Genomic DNA, 16,705 nt, shown 5'->3' with positions numbered 1-16,705 from the left:
CGTCACACCGACCAGGAACAGCTCTCGAACACACAGATGAAGGCTTTGTAGAGACTGTATACATCAACTACTCGGCTCCGAAGCAAAAATCTAATGAGTGGATGCACCTGTCGCCCTATTTATACCCGTTGGAAAGGGGAGTGGCTCAGGTATGTTAAATCCACTAGCCAATTTTAATTGGCATTTTCTCTTAAACTCAGAGATGATTGACCTCCCAAGTGAGACCCCAAATGTCGTTCGACATAACTCGTAGTGACCGACAGATAGGTAACCTGATTTTACCAAGTGAGACATGTTCCTGGGACAACATCTTTGTTGTCCCTGGAACAACATTGTGATTAACCAATCAGATTTGAAGAACCAGTTTATAGATTTTGTGAAGTTTATGCTTAAAATCACAGTTTGGTGCTTGTACATCAGTGTCATTCATCTATCATTTCCTCTGATTTTAGGGATTACTCGTGGTTAAGGTTAGGTTTAGGTGTAGGGATATGGTCAAGAATATATTTTTGGAGTAAAATGTTGTTCCAGGGTCAACAAAATATGTTGACCTAGGAACACATCTAACTCAGCAAAATCAGGACGTGCAGACGGTGTATGTGCGTTAGCCTCATAACAACAATTGCTGTGTTGAGACTTGGGTCATATTCTTGACTTACTGTGTAATCATATGTGTATGTAGTAACAGATTAAAATGTGAATGTGGCTGGTTTAACAACCAGTTACTGACTATTCTTGTCTTTTTCTAGTATATGAGCAACATTGACTCATGGTGTAAGGCCTGTGGAGAGGGAGAACTTCCTTCTGAGCTACAGGACCTGGAAGACACAATCCACCACCACCAGGGTCTCTATGAACACATAACCACTGCCTATTCTGAGGTACAAATCTCTTTGTGTCCATTAAAGTAAAAAACTATGCTCTGCAGTAAAAAAAACACAAAATGTTTTACTAGTGTTTGTGAATAGTTTTGCCTTAAAGACTAAATTCAGTATACCTCTAAGCTGAGAAAGAACTAAGAAAAAAAAATCAGTCATGACAACTTTTGGAATAGTTTTTCTTCAGTATGATGATTTTAATGTTGTTGGTCTTTGTGGACTAGATCTGCTACACACTGCTGCTGCTGCAAGGCAAATATGGACTTGCTTTACACAGACATGTTGCTGTGATATTGTAAGATACGCTGCTGCTGCTGCTGCATGTATAGACACATATACAGTAAATCCCATAGCAGATCTAGACAAGTGGGAGGTGGAAAGTTTCAGGGAAACTATGATGGTGCACTGCAGGACCAATTTATAGTAACAGCTGTACCAGAATATTTAAATGGTGTGCAAGCAAGCTCATTGGCTGCAGAGCATAGGCCAATCACCTTGTTCTGTGTAGATTTGATTGCTAGCATATTGCATGTAAAGGAACATGTAGAGTTTTATGACTGAACTGGATTTTCAGATGAAGGTGGAATTATTTTTTTTCTGTAAGTAACATCTTTGGGTGTTCATGTGTATTATCTGTACTTCCTCAGGTTAGTCAGGATGGCAAAGCCCTACTAGATAAGCTACAATGGCCTTTGACCCCAGGGAGTGCAGATTCACTGACATCCTCGGCTAACTACTCCAAGGCAGTGCACCATGTTCTGGATATCATTCATGAAGTTCTGCATCACCAGAGGCAGTTGGAGAACATTTGGCAGCACCGCAAACTTCGTCTTCACCAACGGCTACAGCTCTGTGTCTTCCAACAGGATGTCCAGCAGGTCGGATACTTACCCTTAACTAAAAATACTTTATATACAAAATATTGTAAACACTGTTTTTTACATCCCATGTGGATGTGGATTTAAATTTATTGCATTTATTCACATGTTATTTGTGAAGTGAGAGATGTTCAGGGTGGATGAGGTGTCAGAACGTTACAGGAGACATCTGTGCGAGACAGATTTTTTTCATTTCATTCTCGCCCACTTCCCACAAGCTTCTTCTTGCACATGCTTATTTCAACAGAATTTTACTGTCTAATTGCAGTGATTTTGATCTGCCCGTTTCACTTAATTTTGGTCCAATTTATGATGTATTTAATCCCATCAAGCTAATTTATTCCTGTGATGACAATTCTGAATTTTCCATAGAAAATGTTCTTAATATAAATTGTGTGGCAAAACACAAAATTATTTTTTGATCATTTTTAGTTTGATATGACAGAGTGACACTAAAATGAGTCCTGCTCGTAAATGAGGTTAATCTGGTCGAATCTCTTCTCTTTGTCTGAATGAAATGGCAGCATCTGAATGCCTGTTAGGCATCGTTATGTTGAATATAAAGTGAGTTCTGTTTAAATAAGATTTCACTGCTCAGTTAAGAACAAATATAAATGTATAAGTGAGATTTTAGGCACCACTGCATTAAATTGTAAACATGCAACTGTTAACAGAAATGTTTTTAATTTTATTTTTAATTTTTTTTCTTTCTTTGTTTTTTGGATTAAATATTTACCTTTTTTCTTTTTCAAGTATTTTATTTATTTATTTTTTTAAAGGAGCAGTTAACCCCAAAAATAATAATTAATCTTTTAATAATTCATCATGTCATCTTTTTCAAAACAGCATCCAAATGTCTCTCCACTCTCTCTCACACACGGTCTGTCCCACACTATTGCCGCGTTTCCATTGAAATTACCCAGAACATTTGTACCAGGAACTTTTTTTCCCAGGAACTTTTTTCCCCCCAGACCTGTTGCTTTCTGTGTTTCCACCACGGTGTAAAGTACCGGGAATATTAGGCAAATAGACTGGTGACGTAGGTCTGCGCGAGTTTCCCAATACAAAGTGCGCAGATTTTGGACGTGCATCCTCGGTAGTTCAGATTTTGTGCATTCGACTCGGGAGTGTGATGTCCACGACGATGCAAATCCAGTAATTCTGCAAACGGCAGCGTACTTGATAACTTCAGTCAGCTGACCATGGCTACTGCAATTTTCCTCTCTGTATTTACAATAAAACGAAATTTGATTTCAAATACCACTGCCTCCTTTCGTTTTCATTTAAACATAATAACAGCTGCAGAAATGTACTTAGTTCAGGGATATGTGTATATACAGCCATTACAATGAAACAAAATATTATATAAACATTTTTTTTTTTTCATTTTAACATATAGATAAATTGAATAGAGATCAAAGATAACCTGTTAGATTTACCCAAAACGAATTATATTTTATGTTTAACCACTAAAGAGACATCAAAGCCAGTGGCACATATCAGAAGGTCTAGCCGAGGTGAGGCTGCTTCTCGGCGGATACATAAGCACTGAGCTCCCGCTGATCGCGTGGAGTTCACTGTCTCCGAGATCGGCGAAACACATTTTTAAATAGGCTCTGACTTCATAAATAAACCACAGATTTGAGTTTTAAACAACTACATTCTCGCCTGAAATACTTTTAAAATTACATTTCATGACACAATAACAGTAATATTTTGAAAATGATCTGAATAAATGGTGGTTGAACTCAACCAATGTTGCGTGAACAACCAATCAGGATGTTTAGCGCCCAAGTCCTGCCCCCGAAAGTTCCAGAATTTTGAAAAAGTACCACCTCACCAGCAGGGACTTTATGAGGGACATTTTTTTACCCGGAACTTTATTTAGTTCCTGGTTTCCTGCGGTGGAAACACAACGAGTACCAGGCCAAAGTCCCTAGTTCCTGGGTAAAGTTCCTGTGGTGGAAACGCGGCATATGATCCCGTTTTTTTTTTATTTTTTTACTTAGCATTTTTCTCTCAGAAGCATTCAGTATCAGTTGTCATAGTAACTGTGTTAAGCAGCCTCATTATGTTGAGGGTTTGCCCCATAAAATTATGCAGGCATACGGGACATCTAAAACTACCAGACATCAGAAAACAGCCATGTGAGCCTGAGACTGAGCATCTGCATGACAAATGATTGCTTCTATTAGCACGCACACAGATGCCAGCACACAAAAAGCTCTGAATGTTTCTATGTGTGGCACATTCAGCCAGATCAAAGGTGGCTCAATGCAAATATGCATGAGTAGAGGACTCAATGTGTTTTTGCAGTGTGCTCCTGTGTCTTTTGAGGCAGGTAGAAAGCTTTCAGACTTAGAAAGAGTCTTAGCAGCTTCACCTTGCAAATTCCATATGGTTAATAAAACATATACTACTCACTTAACCATTTCTAATAGTTTTTTATTAGTGAAATATTGCATGTGTTCAGATGTTCATGCAAACCTGTGAGAAACAACAGATACTACTCTGTTTGTCAAATTTCCATTAATAAACACAGTTATTGTATTCTCAGACAGCACCATCAGAGCAGACACCAGAGTCTTGCTGCTTAATCTGCAGGATGACCTCATTGCATGTTCGTGCTGATGTTTATAGTGGTGTAGAGCTGTCGCAGTGACTCCTGCTGCTTAGAGGTGCCCCCTGGTGGCTGTACTCTGGAAATGCAGTGGAACTCTTTTACTGTAATGAATCAGATAGATGCCTTTAGCCAAATCATCATAAAGTGAATTTAAAGTATACTTTTATTATTATTATATTGTTATATTATTGTGTTTGTATTTTATATTCCCTAGAAGAGATCCCATGATGTTTGTGTAGCTAACAGTTACAGGATCCCTTACAAAACCCCTCCAGTAAAAAAAAAAAAAAAAAAAAAAAAAAAAATGTTTATATATATATATATATATATATATATATAATTTTATTTTTACTCTGCTCTTTAATACTTATTCTGCTAGAAATTGACATAACATTTACAGGAAAATCACTCATGGAAAATCCCACTCCCATATTCACAAGCTATTGAACAAATATGGAAATTGACTTGCAAAGTTCTAACAGTTGCATAAAACAAACAAAATAATAATAATAATAATAATAATAATAATAATAATAATAATAATAATAATAATAATCTCCACATACGAAAAAGACAAAAACCATAAACGTATTCCATATAGAATGTTACTAAAGTCATGGTCCTTTTATAGTGATTTAGTTGTTAATATGACCCTCTGAACAATTTTTGTTTCTTTTCTTCTTTGTGAATATCTTCTCACATAGGTTCTAGATTGGATTGAAAACCATGGTGAGGCGTTCCTTAGTAAGCACACAGGAGTGGGGAAGTCTCTGCACAGGGCCCGAGCATTACAGAAACGTCATGAGGACTTTGAAGAAGTGGCTCAGGTAAGAAAAAATGGATGTAAGATCATCACTTTGGCTATCTACTGAATATCTAGTTCTCCCCCCCATAATCAAAAGTGGGCTGGCCATCTCAGAAATTACTCAAATGCATATTAACTTCCAAACCTCTGCATGTTTCTCAGAATACCTACACAAATGCAGACAAACTACTGGAGGCGGCAGAGCAGCTGGCTCAGACTGGCGAGTGTGACCCTGAGGAGATCTACCAGGCCGCACACCAGCTGGAAGATCGTATCCAGGACTTCGTAAGACGCGTTGAACAACGCAAAGTCCTGCTCGACATGTCTGTGGCCTTCCACACTCACAGCAAAGAGGTAAGTTATGAGAGAGTAATATTGGGTGTGGACATGTCTGGGTTTGCTAGCGTTTACATGTGCCCTACTTGACATAAATGTTTTCTCGAATATGATGTAACAGTTACACACAGTCTATACTTTTTTTGGTCTTCACTTTCAGAGATGAAAGTATAGGTTTGACATAATTATGTTCCTGAATATTATGTAACAGGTACAGTACAAACACAATTTCTGAAAACATACCTAGAGATGTATTATTGTTGCTGATATTATTATTATTATTATTATTATTAATTAATTGATAGATTTGGACCCACTTTATATTAAGTGGCCTTAACTACTATGTACTTACATTTTAATTAATAATTTAGTACAATGTACTTATTGTGTACATAAATGTTTTTACATTGTACATTGTGCTTGTACATGAAAATGATGAAATGATGATTATGATATTATATATTTGTATTTTGATTAATGTTGCTTATTGTTATTGGGCTATTGAGGAAATAACAGAGGCTGTTTGTAGTATGCACTTGAAAAGTGAAACGTTGTATGTCTTATTGTTTCAGGTTTATTACCTGGTTACTTGATTATCCTTGTGGAAAAAATAAACAAACAAATGTGGAATACCGAGTAATATCCTTTTGTACACTGGGTTGCCCTTTCCGTGGGAAGAAAACGGAACAGTAATAAACCAACGGTTCAAGTGCATTAAGCCAAGTCTGCTACCGCCCTATCAGCATTGACCAGGAAAGGAATAAGGTGAATAGACCCTCTGTGTTAGTTGCTGGGAAAGGAAGATGGATTTGACAGAATTAATGGCCCTAAAAGGAAAGCGCTCAACAGCACAGTGCTCTTTCAGCAAGAGAGCCAACAAGCTGTCCCTCACTGTAGACCTTCTAGAAAAAAGAGTTCTTATCGACGAGATTAGAGCACTTGGTGTAGACTTTGGAAAGGTGCACGACGCTGGACTAGAATATGTTGACGCTCTAGGAGAAGTAAGAAGTGAGGAAGAAAAAGTAAGTAAAGAAGCAGCTCATGTGGTGTAGAAAATGGCGATGTGCCTTGTCACTTATACAGAAACGCTCCGGCTCGCTAAGGAGACATTGTGGTCCAAATTTGCCCATATCGACCTTGAGTTGTACGCCAACGGAGCAGAGGAGAAATGTATTGAAGTGGAAAACACTGATGTGAAGTGGTCAGAGGAAGACTTTCAAGTCCTGAGAGAGAGTCTGGTGGAGAGAATCAAAATGCTTGAGCAGAAGGTGCTTGAATGGGAAAGTCTTGTCTCTGGAGCAAAGATAACCGTGTATAAGCAGCAGTTGAAGCGGAAAGAAGAGGTCGATGAGGGAGAAGAGGTTGAAGATGTAGGTATTGATGGAGGACATCGTGAGTTCGGTGAGGGGCCTATTAGAGCTGGTACACAGTCCCAAATTCCCAGTGTAACACATGTATCCACTACTGAAGCATCTGCATTTTCATATGCACCACCACAAAGCATCTCTAGCCTGCATCCTGGAACGTACGGCTTCAGACCACAGATTAGTCTTGAAAGAACACTTCTGCCCACGTTTTCGGGAGACATGACTGACTACTATCGGTGGAAGGCTGAGTGGAAAGAACTGGAACAGCTAGGAAACCCACAGATGACGGCTGGTGTTACAAGGTTCCACCTGCTGGCAAGTCTTGGTGACAGGGTGAAGAAAGATTTAGTTTTAAATAGCTGTGCATCAACGGATGAAATGTTCAGGCGCCTCGACAACCGTTTCGGGTACAAGGCGAAAATCGTCCTGAAGATATCTGAGGAGGTTCAGGGCCTATCCCCCGTAAAGAGAGACAATCCTAGGAAAGCAATTGAGCTGATCCAAGCAGTAGAGCGGGCCCTTAGTAACCTTGTGATTCTGGGAGAAGAGGAAGTTATAAAGAATCGTTGGGTAGCACAGTCCCTTGAAAGCAAGCTGCCAAGCTTTCTGAAGGAGAAATGGATTGCACATAAGATTAAGCCTGCAAATGGGTTTGCTCCACATAACCACTTTGACTGCTTAATGCGCTTCCTGAAAAAGCAGGAGGCAATTCTGGAGGAGTTGGATCAGCTGCAGGTAAGCCCTAGAGAGGGAAGCTCTTCAGTTAAAGGCCCAGCAGATAAATCAGAAAAAGGAGATAAGAAAGTATTCTCCAAAGCTACCTCAGGCCGAAGAGAGTTTCAGTCGAAGCCACGCTTGGGCTTGTGCACTGCCTGTGCTGATGAGACACACGCTGGCAGGTTGTTTGCCTGCAAAGCCTTTAGGGACATGGATCTCCAGAGGAGAAAGATCCATCTGAAGACCCATGGGATATGCAATCAGTGCCTGTGTTTCCACCTAAAGGATGGCTGTTGCAACCTGAAGTTCCTCTGCAGTAAAATGGACTGTCATAAAGAAGATCCTCACCATTATTTGCTCTGCCCCAAGTCCATCGCTCAAGAAAAAGATGCTAGCAGCGAGGTGCAAAGTACCAAAAAGGTGGAGAAAAAGGGCCTCGGGCTGACCACTAAGCAAGAAGAGCTCCTGGCGAAAGTCACTCAGAATTTAGGAAGGCATTTTCCAACAAAGCCTCAACCATGATCTACACTGCTGGCGGTGAACTGAAAGAGTACCCAGTTATAATGATGTTACTGGAAGCGACCACTAACTCAGGACAGCTGATCTAACTCATTGACCTTGCCTCTGACACCAATTATATAACAAACAATGCTGCCCAGCGCCTTGGACTGATTGCTGAGCGCATCAAGTTAATTGTCCATGGAATAGGAGGGATGAGAACGACAGTCACAACCAAGAGATACTCCCTGCGACTAAGAGTGAAGACCATCAAGGGTATGGTAATGGAGCACAAACTGCTCTGCTACGGCCTGGAGAGTTTTGCGGAGATAAGTCAACCTGTTACTCCACAACAACTGCAAAGGATCTTTCCTGATGTCGCTGCAGAGGAGCTTGCCCGCCCTGAGAATATCGATCTTCTGATCAGTCACCGGGAAGGTCGTTTAGTTCCACAGCCATTCAAGTTGGAGGGAGATCTAGTCCTCTGGGACGGCCCATTGGGCAAAACTGTTGGTGGTACTCACCCTGATCTCTTTGAGGTGGTCGACTTAACGCTGCACCAGTCTGAAACTCACTTTGCAAGGTCTATGAGGACATCCTCAAGGGTGTATAAGGAAGTCCTTGTGGACATCAAAGACCTGTGTGGGGACCCTACAAGGATGGAAGAAGTGACTCTTAGCAGCACCACTGCCACGAATAAGGAGGTGTTTGAGTGGTTTAAGTGGGATAGTATTGGAGCAGCATGTGACCCGAAATGTGGGAGCTGTAAGTGCAACAAGTGTCCTCCGGGTGGCAAAGAGATGACCCTTGGAGAAGAAAGGGACTTAGAAAAGATAAAAGACTGTCTCTCTTACGTGTTAGCAGACAAACACAGTGACTCCACACACTGGGATGCGGCCTACCCATGGAAAGTAAGTCCAGCGATTCTGCCAGATAACTGCAAAGCAGTGGAAGCAACTTTCCGGAACACAGAGGTTCGGCTGGCAAGTGGAAAGCGGCGTATGGGGAGCAGATCCATGAGATATCAAGAGGAGCAGCTATCAAGCTCACGAAGGAAGAGATCAAGGCATGGAACGGCCCAATCTGGTATCAGCCATCTGGTTGCCCCGAATCCTCATTCCAGCTCAATGCCAGTGAGGATAGTCTGGAATAGTAGCCAGGAGTTTAAAGGGTTGAGCTTGAACAACCTCCTTCATAAAGGCCCTGATGTCCTCAACTCGATCCGAAGAGTCCTGATGAAATTCAGGAGCAGATTGTATGCTGCCCTTGGCGATGTTAAGAAAATGTATAATTCAGTGTGGCTGAAGGACGAAGAGGTCCATCTCCATCGATTCCTCTGGAGGGATAAACCCGAAGATGAAATCGGTGTGTTTGCCGTCAACAGAGTCAACATTGGTGACAAGCCTGCTGGATGCATCGCTCAGGTTGCCATGAGAGAGACGGCACATTTGCCTCAGTTTACATCTATGGTTGAAGAGCGTCGGATCCTGACAGAGGACTGCTATGTGGACGATATTTTGACGTCGCATGATGATCTCCAAACTCTGATTAAGATGACTAAAGGAGTGGAAGAGATCCTAAAAGCAGGTGGCTTTTCCCTCAAGCCCTGGGTCCTGACAGGCCAAAGTGGGAGGAGTGGAAAACCCACTGACTCTAGCAACATCAGGTTAACAGAACCCAATACCCTGATACTCCCCAACCAGATTCGGGATGAGGACAATAAGGCATTGGGATTGGGATATGAACTAGAATCTGATAAACTCCGTGTCTTGACGTTGGTGAACTTCTCAAGGAGACGAGGAAAGATGAGGACCGGTCTGGATCTACGAGAGGATGAGATAAGAGGTAGCACCCCTGACCCTCTTACCCGACGTATACTGTTGAGTCAGATTGCAGGGTTCTATGACCGAATTGGCCTGGCCTCACCTGCCAAGCAACGAGGAGTGATGCTCATAAGAGAGTCCTTTCAGGAAGCAGGAAGAAACCATCCCTCCAAGGACACCTGGGACGATCCTCTTTCTTCACGTCTTCGAGAGGCTGCAATAAAACTCTTTGAGCAATATGTAAGGCTTGGCCAACTTAGATTCGACAGGAGTCTCACACCCCTTGGAGCCATAGGTTGCCCAATGGGGATCACGTTTTCCGATGGTAGTGAAGCTTCCTATGGAGCCGTTCTTTATCTACGGTGGGAGACAGAAGGAGGAATTGTGGTGAAGCTGGTTGAATCAAAGGCCAAGCTCACCCCTCTAGACCAGAAAGGTGATGTCATTAAAGCAGAGCTGTGCGGAGCTGTCTTTGCAACCCGCCTGAAGATATACTTTGAGAAGCACTGCTACATTAAGATCGATCGGTGGATTCATTTTGTCGATAGTCAGACAATCCTGGGAGCCATCCAGAAGGATAGCTATGGCTATCAGACATTTTTTGCAAACCGGATTGGAGAAATCCAAAAGGCTGGATCTGTAGATAGCTGGAGGTGGGTCGAAGGAAGACGAAACATCGCTGACCTCATCACAAGGGGGGCATCCCCTGAGGAGCTTGCTGAAGGATCAGTCTGGCAGGAAGGCCCAGAATTTTTGAAGTTGCCTGAATCAGTTTGGCCTGTGAAAACTGCCAGAGAGATCAACCCCCTTGTTGCTGAAGAGATCGGGGGACTTCGGAGGAAGGCGTTCTCGGCACTGGTTACAGTAGGAGCCCAGCCCAGGAAATGGTTAGGCTCAACTAATGTTGCGCTTGTGGGCCTTGTGGACCCCCGAAGGTTCAGTTCACTGGCACGGTTATGCGGGACCATTGCCTGGGTGAGACAAGCAGTAGAAATCTGGTTGGGAAACAGCCAGGCCTCAGTCCGGCCAAAGTGGGAGGCAAGACCATACCTGTCTGTGGGACAAAGATCAACGGCTTTCAAAGATCTAGCTCTTGCAGCTCAAGAGGGTGTTGAGTCTCGGGATACAACCCTGGATCGCCTGGTTGTTCAGAAGGAGGAAAAGACAGGACTCTTTTTCTGTGGAGGGAGAATTCAATGCTGGAATGAGGATAGAGTGGCTGTACCGCTAATCCCGTGCCAGTCGTGGCTCGCAACCCTACTGGCTAGGGAGGCACATGAAGAAAATCATGAAGGTGTTGCCTCTACTCTTCTACGGACAAGAAGGAAAGCCTGGATCATGCAGGGACGAAGAACAGTTAAGAAGGTGTTGAACAACTGTGTCACCTGCAGAAAGAAAAGAGCCAAGATGTGTCAGCAAGTAATGAATGATCTCTCTCAAGAGCGTACTGAAAGAGCAAGCCCATTTAAGTATACAACCCTTGACCTTTTTGGCCCCTTCGAGGTGAAAGATGCTGTTAAAAGAAGAACAAGCAAGAAGGTCTGGGGTATTGTTTTCTGTTGTATGGCCTCGAGAGCCGTCCATGTGGACATCACTGATGACCAGTCGGCAGAAAGCTTCCTCCAAGCATACTCTCGCTTTGTTGCTCTGAGGGGGCATCCAAGGATATTATGGTCTGACAGAGGCACCAACTTTGTTGGTGCTAAGCCGGCTTTGTGTGAGCTGCATAAACATCTAGCTTGCCTTCAGGCTGTGTCTATAGAAGATGTAGCTGCTAAGAACGAGACTGAGTGGAAGTGGAATTTTCACCCTGCAGATGCACCCCACAGGAATGGAGCTGCTGAGGCTGCTGTGAAGCTTTTGAAGAGGGCGCTCATGAGCCTCGGAGAAGCTACAAAGTCTCTCACATGGGGGGAGCTTCAAACTCTGTTTTATCAGGCAGCCAACCTGACAAACGAACGCCCAATCGATGCCAGAGCTCAAGAACAGGAGTATTCGGTTGAGTACTTAACACCTAACTCCCTTATACTGGGTCGAGCATTGCTTGGAGGAGATACTAGTGGGCTTGACCTAGAGACCCATCCCTGGCGTCGTTTAAGGGCTATTCAAATCGGTGTGGACCGGTTCTGGGCAAAGTGGAGGGAATTAGCTGGCCCAAATCTGTTCATTCGACATAAGTGGCACCGAACAGTAAGGAATGTCAAAATTGGTGACCTCGTCTGGATTGCTGACCCAAATGCTTTGAGAGGTCAGTTTCGTCTGGGCCGGGTTCTGACAGTTTATCCTGACAGTAAAGGGATTGTCAGGGATGCTGATATCGCAACATGTGCTGGCTTCCCTGTTTCCTTGGTGGGTGGCCGGAAAAAGAGTTCTTCACTGTCCATGATCGTTATCAGAAGAGACGTGAGAAGACTGGTGGTTCTTCTCCCGGTGGAGGATGAAACTTATCAACCATGAAACCGCCTTTTCCCAAACCCCTCTCTGCCATAGCCCTTACTCCTGTTGGCTGGTTGGTGTAAGCCTAGCGCTGCCACCATGCCAATCATATTGCACATACATGGAAAAGTAAGAGCATTACACATCCCATATATTGTATAACCGGGCAGTACATTATATACCAGCCCACAGGATGTGATTGTCTTGGACATTGGACTGAGTTGCTCTTCCATCTGTCGTACCTTTAATTAGACACTTATACCTGGACGTTGAAAAAAAAAAAAAAAGTGTCATTAAGTCTGGGTCCTTTGAGTAATTTTTGTAAGTTCTAGATCATAAGATCAGGAACTTAAGTGGTAGGTGTTGTGTTTTCTGTGGAGTTCTGTCATTTCTGAAGTTTGTTATTTCTTATTTTATGTTTAATCAAATGGTAACCTTAAACTAGAGCTACAAATGTTGTAAGTAGAATTTATGGAAAATGTTTGAGGTTTAGCAGCCCAATAGTGTAGTGTTTCTTTAAGAGAGGAGTGTGCTGTGAGTACATGTGACCGGTGTCTATTAGTGAAAAGGAAGCATGAACTTCATTTGTTTGTAATGACTTTCAACCCGGTGTGCAGCCACTTGGTAAGCTCTCTTAATTTTAAATGGTTTCTTGTCTGTTATGATGTACGCTTCATGTTGTTTGCTGTCACCATGCTATGTTGTTGTATCATGTTATGTTCATTGCATGTTAAAGATAACATTATTGTTTGGTAGATCTAAGCAGTTTAGTTAACTGTTAAAGATAATGCTATGTTCAAATGTTATAATTGGACGGGGTGGCGAAGCCTTGGGACATAGTCAACATTTAGACTTCTAACATTGTTAAATCATATGTGTTTATTTGTGTTTACTTTCTTTAGTTTTGTAAACGTTTGATTAAGTATGAATCGCAGATCTGTATTTAACATACTTCCTGGTTTGCCGTGGGGTATTTTGGAAGCTGTAGTTTTCTGCTTTTGATAAGACTGTATGCATAGGTTCTTTGTAGGATTTGAGTATGTTGAATAATGTTTGAAGTGTGAAGCTTGTACATGAAAATGATGAAATGATATTATATATTTGTATTTTGATTAATGTTGCTTATTGTTATTGGGCTATTGAGGTAAATAACAGAGGCTGTTTGTAGTATGCACTTGAAAAGTGAAACGTTGTATTTCTTATTGTTTCAGGTTTATTACCTGGTTACTTGATTATCCTTGTGGAAAAAATAAACAAACAAATGTGGAATACCGAGTAATATCCTTTTGTACACTGGGTTGCCCTTTCCGTGGGAAGAAAACGGAACAGTACTTATATTTAAAAAAAAAAAATACATGTAATTACATCTGTATTTAATTTCTGTAATTACATTTATAATTACACTGTTGACCCATACTTTACACCTTAACCCACCCTTAAACTTACCCATACCTCCAACCCTCTCCCTAACCTTAACCCTATCCCACCTCAATAGCAGCAAAATACAATACGAACACAATAAGTACATTGTACTTATTTTATGTAAGTACATAGTAGTTAAGGCCACCTAATATAAAGTGGGACCACATTTCTCTGTAGGTCTTGCATGACACATTTTTACTAGTAAGCTAGTCAACAGATCACCGTTTATATTATTTAAATGTAAATGATGCATGAACGTAGAGCGTGTTAATGGAGAGACCGTCACATCTGAGATGACTGGCGAGAATGCCAGACTGTTGAGAATGTAAAAGATGCATGAAAAGAAGATCGGTGTTAATGTAGTTGATGTCAGCCTTTAAATTACATAAGAATAATGTTACGTTCCCACTCTTTAACTAGTCTAGGGGAATGGAGGAATACGTAACAAAGAAAAGGAAAATCCACATGGAGCCTCTCGTCCCAGTCCCAGCTCTGAAGAACACTGCCAACCACCAAAGGATCCACTATAATTTGATTTATTATACTACTTTAATACATGCAGGAGTAGCAAGAACAAAGCAAACAGGCTTCAGGAGGGGGCATAGCCAAAATAACAAACAAAACAGCAGCTTACTCCATTTTGAAACTAACTTGCCTAGCACAGGGAAAAATAAATAACAAAAAGACAATATACTTCCTTAACTACCTAACTTGTCCAAAAAAACAGGAGAAAAGGAGTTAAAAGAAATGGGCACCCTCCTCCCTACAAGTTATAAAGTAGACAACTTAAATATTGAAGACAGGACTACAGAAGTATTAGCAATATTGAGTGGAGTTCAACAGTCTAGGTGGGAGCAGCAAGCAACAGTACACAAACTGAAACTCTAGCACAAAATTGGCATTAGGCATCAACTAACAACAGTACCAAAACCACAACACTAGTCTGGGGCTGCAGAGAGGGTCCATGCAGGGAGAGGGAGATGGCTCAATCTTTCTCCTTTCCGCTCTCCTCCAACTGTGCTTTCTCGGTGCTTTTATAGCTGGTTCCTCTCTCTGGAGGAACCAGTGAATGGGTTGATTGGTCATCACGAGTATCAGGTGTCAGTAATCAGCTCCTATCAGCACAGCACAGGAGAGAAAAGATGACTGAGAACAAACAAAAGCTCCTGACTGACCCCAGAACAGTACAACCTACGTCACAGGACGTAACAATAAGAAAAGGTTGTATGTGATCATGCAAAATAAACTCAGACTATCTCAAATGTCTACAGTGCAAATCACTACTTCGTTGACACCAAACCATCCATTTCTACTAATTTTAAAATGCACGTTGGTATTCCAATTAGAGGTTATAATACTAAGTTTATACAATAATTTCAGAACTCTTTCCTTCTGGCTCATCTATATTCCACAAATGGTGAATGATAATGAGTAGTAGTGTGTATATGTGTCATGATTCTGCCTTCATGTCCTGACTTTTCTCTAGTCTTGAGGCAGGATCATGACAGACCTGTGTTTTGTGTACAAGTTTTTTTTGTGTACTTGTCTTTGGGCCATGTGCTTGTGTTGTCTCGTCCCCTTGCCCCACCCCCTTGTTATCCTAGTCTTGTCGTGATTGCCTTATCTGTGCCACCTGTTGTGTCTTAATTAGTTCCCCTATTTAGATCCCCTAGTGTGCTCTGTCTTTTGTTGGTTCATTGTTTCTACTTGTGATTGTTCCACATATGTTTCTACTTGTCAGCCTCGTGAGATATCGTATCCTTGTAACCCCTCTAAGAAGTCTTTGTATAACTGTGAGTGTTTATTTGTAGTTTGTGTTCAGAGTCTTTGTTTGTCTTGTTTATCGTGTCTTGTAAAGTTATTTAGTGTCTCAGCCCTAGTCGTTGTTTTCCCCCTCGTGGGTTTTGTTTTCCCCTTTTGTTAATAAATCCTGTGTTTGTTACTTCCTGTCTGCATCTGAGTTCATCCCAACCCCTCCACATAACAATATGATTCATTTGTATACTTAATACAAGCATGCAAAGCTCTCTTTAATGTCTCCATATGGCATAATGTTAGCCATCTGCTATCTGTAGCGAGCTGGCTTATATAGACATCTTTGTTCCTGAAAGAGTGTTTTATAATGGTATAAGTGATGATAAAGGGTTAAAGGCTTGAGTTTTGGAAAACAAGAGAGGTAGGGGAGGTGGAAAAAGACAATGGGGAGGTGTGGAAGGACAGGGCATGGCCTGCTGTGGCAGGAGATATACTCTTTGACATGCCAACACAGGCAGATGGCTAATCCTGAGCTCACACAAGATAAAGCCATTTACAGGAAATAACAACACCAGCCATTCGGTGGCAGCCAAAGTCAGTCTGGCTTTTCGTCTTCTCATGTTCGTGCATTTGGATATTTTAAATCATATAACAAATATAATTTTTTTGGAGACCCATGGATCTATATAGTTCACTGACTGGTTCACACCATTGTGAAGTTTCTGATTGGGTGGTAATGCTGTTGTTCCTCTGCAGCTGTGGACATGGTTGGAGGAGCTTCAGAAGGAGTTGCTGGATGACGTTTATGCTGAGTCAGTGGAGGCAGTGCAGGAGCTGATCAAACGTTTTGGTCAGCAGCAGCAAACCACCCTGCAGGTCACCGTCAACATCATTAAAGAAGGGGAGGATCTCATCCAGCAGCTCAGGTACTGCCCAATGAGAAAACTTTGGTTTAGTGGAAAATGATGACATTGATTTGTTGTCATGAGAATTCTGACACAAACACATATTCATGTCATGTAATTGCCTTAGTATCCCATTGACGTCTGTTGTATTAATTACAATTGCTAAACCCTAACCCTACAGACACGCATTTTTTTAAGGGAGCATTTGGTGCGATTTCAAACTTTCCTTTCTCTTTGGAGTGTTACAAGCTCTTGGTGAATA

The 16,705-nt window shown here is 41.8% G+C and overlaps 1 protein-coding gene across 3 annotated transcripts in view; it reads left to right on the top strand.

Annotated features, from left to right (window-relative positions):
• The first annotated feature begins 604 nt into the window (after positions 1 to 604).
• The window catches only part of LOC113100858 (triple functional domain protein-like), a 97,442-nt gene continuing 81,341 nt past the window's right edge, over positions 605 to 16,705 (top strand). For all 3 annotated transcript variants that reach the window (XM_026265380.1, XM_026265379.1, XM_026265381.1), the window contains exons 1-5: positions 605 to 881; positions 1,526 to 1,756; positions 5,084 to 5,206; positions 5,347 to 5,538; positions 16,295 to 16,464. In XM_026265380.1, coding sequence (XP_026121165.1) covers positions 753 to 881; positions 1,526 to 1,756; positions 5,084 to 5,206; positions 5,347 to 5,538; positions 16,295 to 16,464 — 845 coding nt within the window. In that variant the 5' untranslated portion in view covers positions 605 to 752. The remainder of the gene's footprint in view (positions 882 to 1,525; positions 1,757 to 5,083; positions 5,207 to 5,346; positions 5,539 to 16,294; positions 16,465 to 16,705) is intronic.

The sequence above is a fragment of the Carassius auratus genome, unplaced genomic scaffold (genome assembly GCF_003368295.1).
Source record: "Carassius auratus strain Wakin unplaced genomic scaffold, ASM336829v1 scaf_tig00217381, whole genome shotgun sequence".
In the NCBI taxonomy this organism is placed as follows: domain Eukaryota; kingdom Metazoa; phylum Chordata; class Actinopteri; order Cypriniformes; family Cyprinidae; genus Carassius; species Carassius auratus.
The sequence above is the reverse complement of the archived record's forward strand: the minus strand, read 5'-3'. Positions and strand labels throughout refer to the sequence as shown.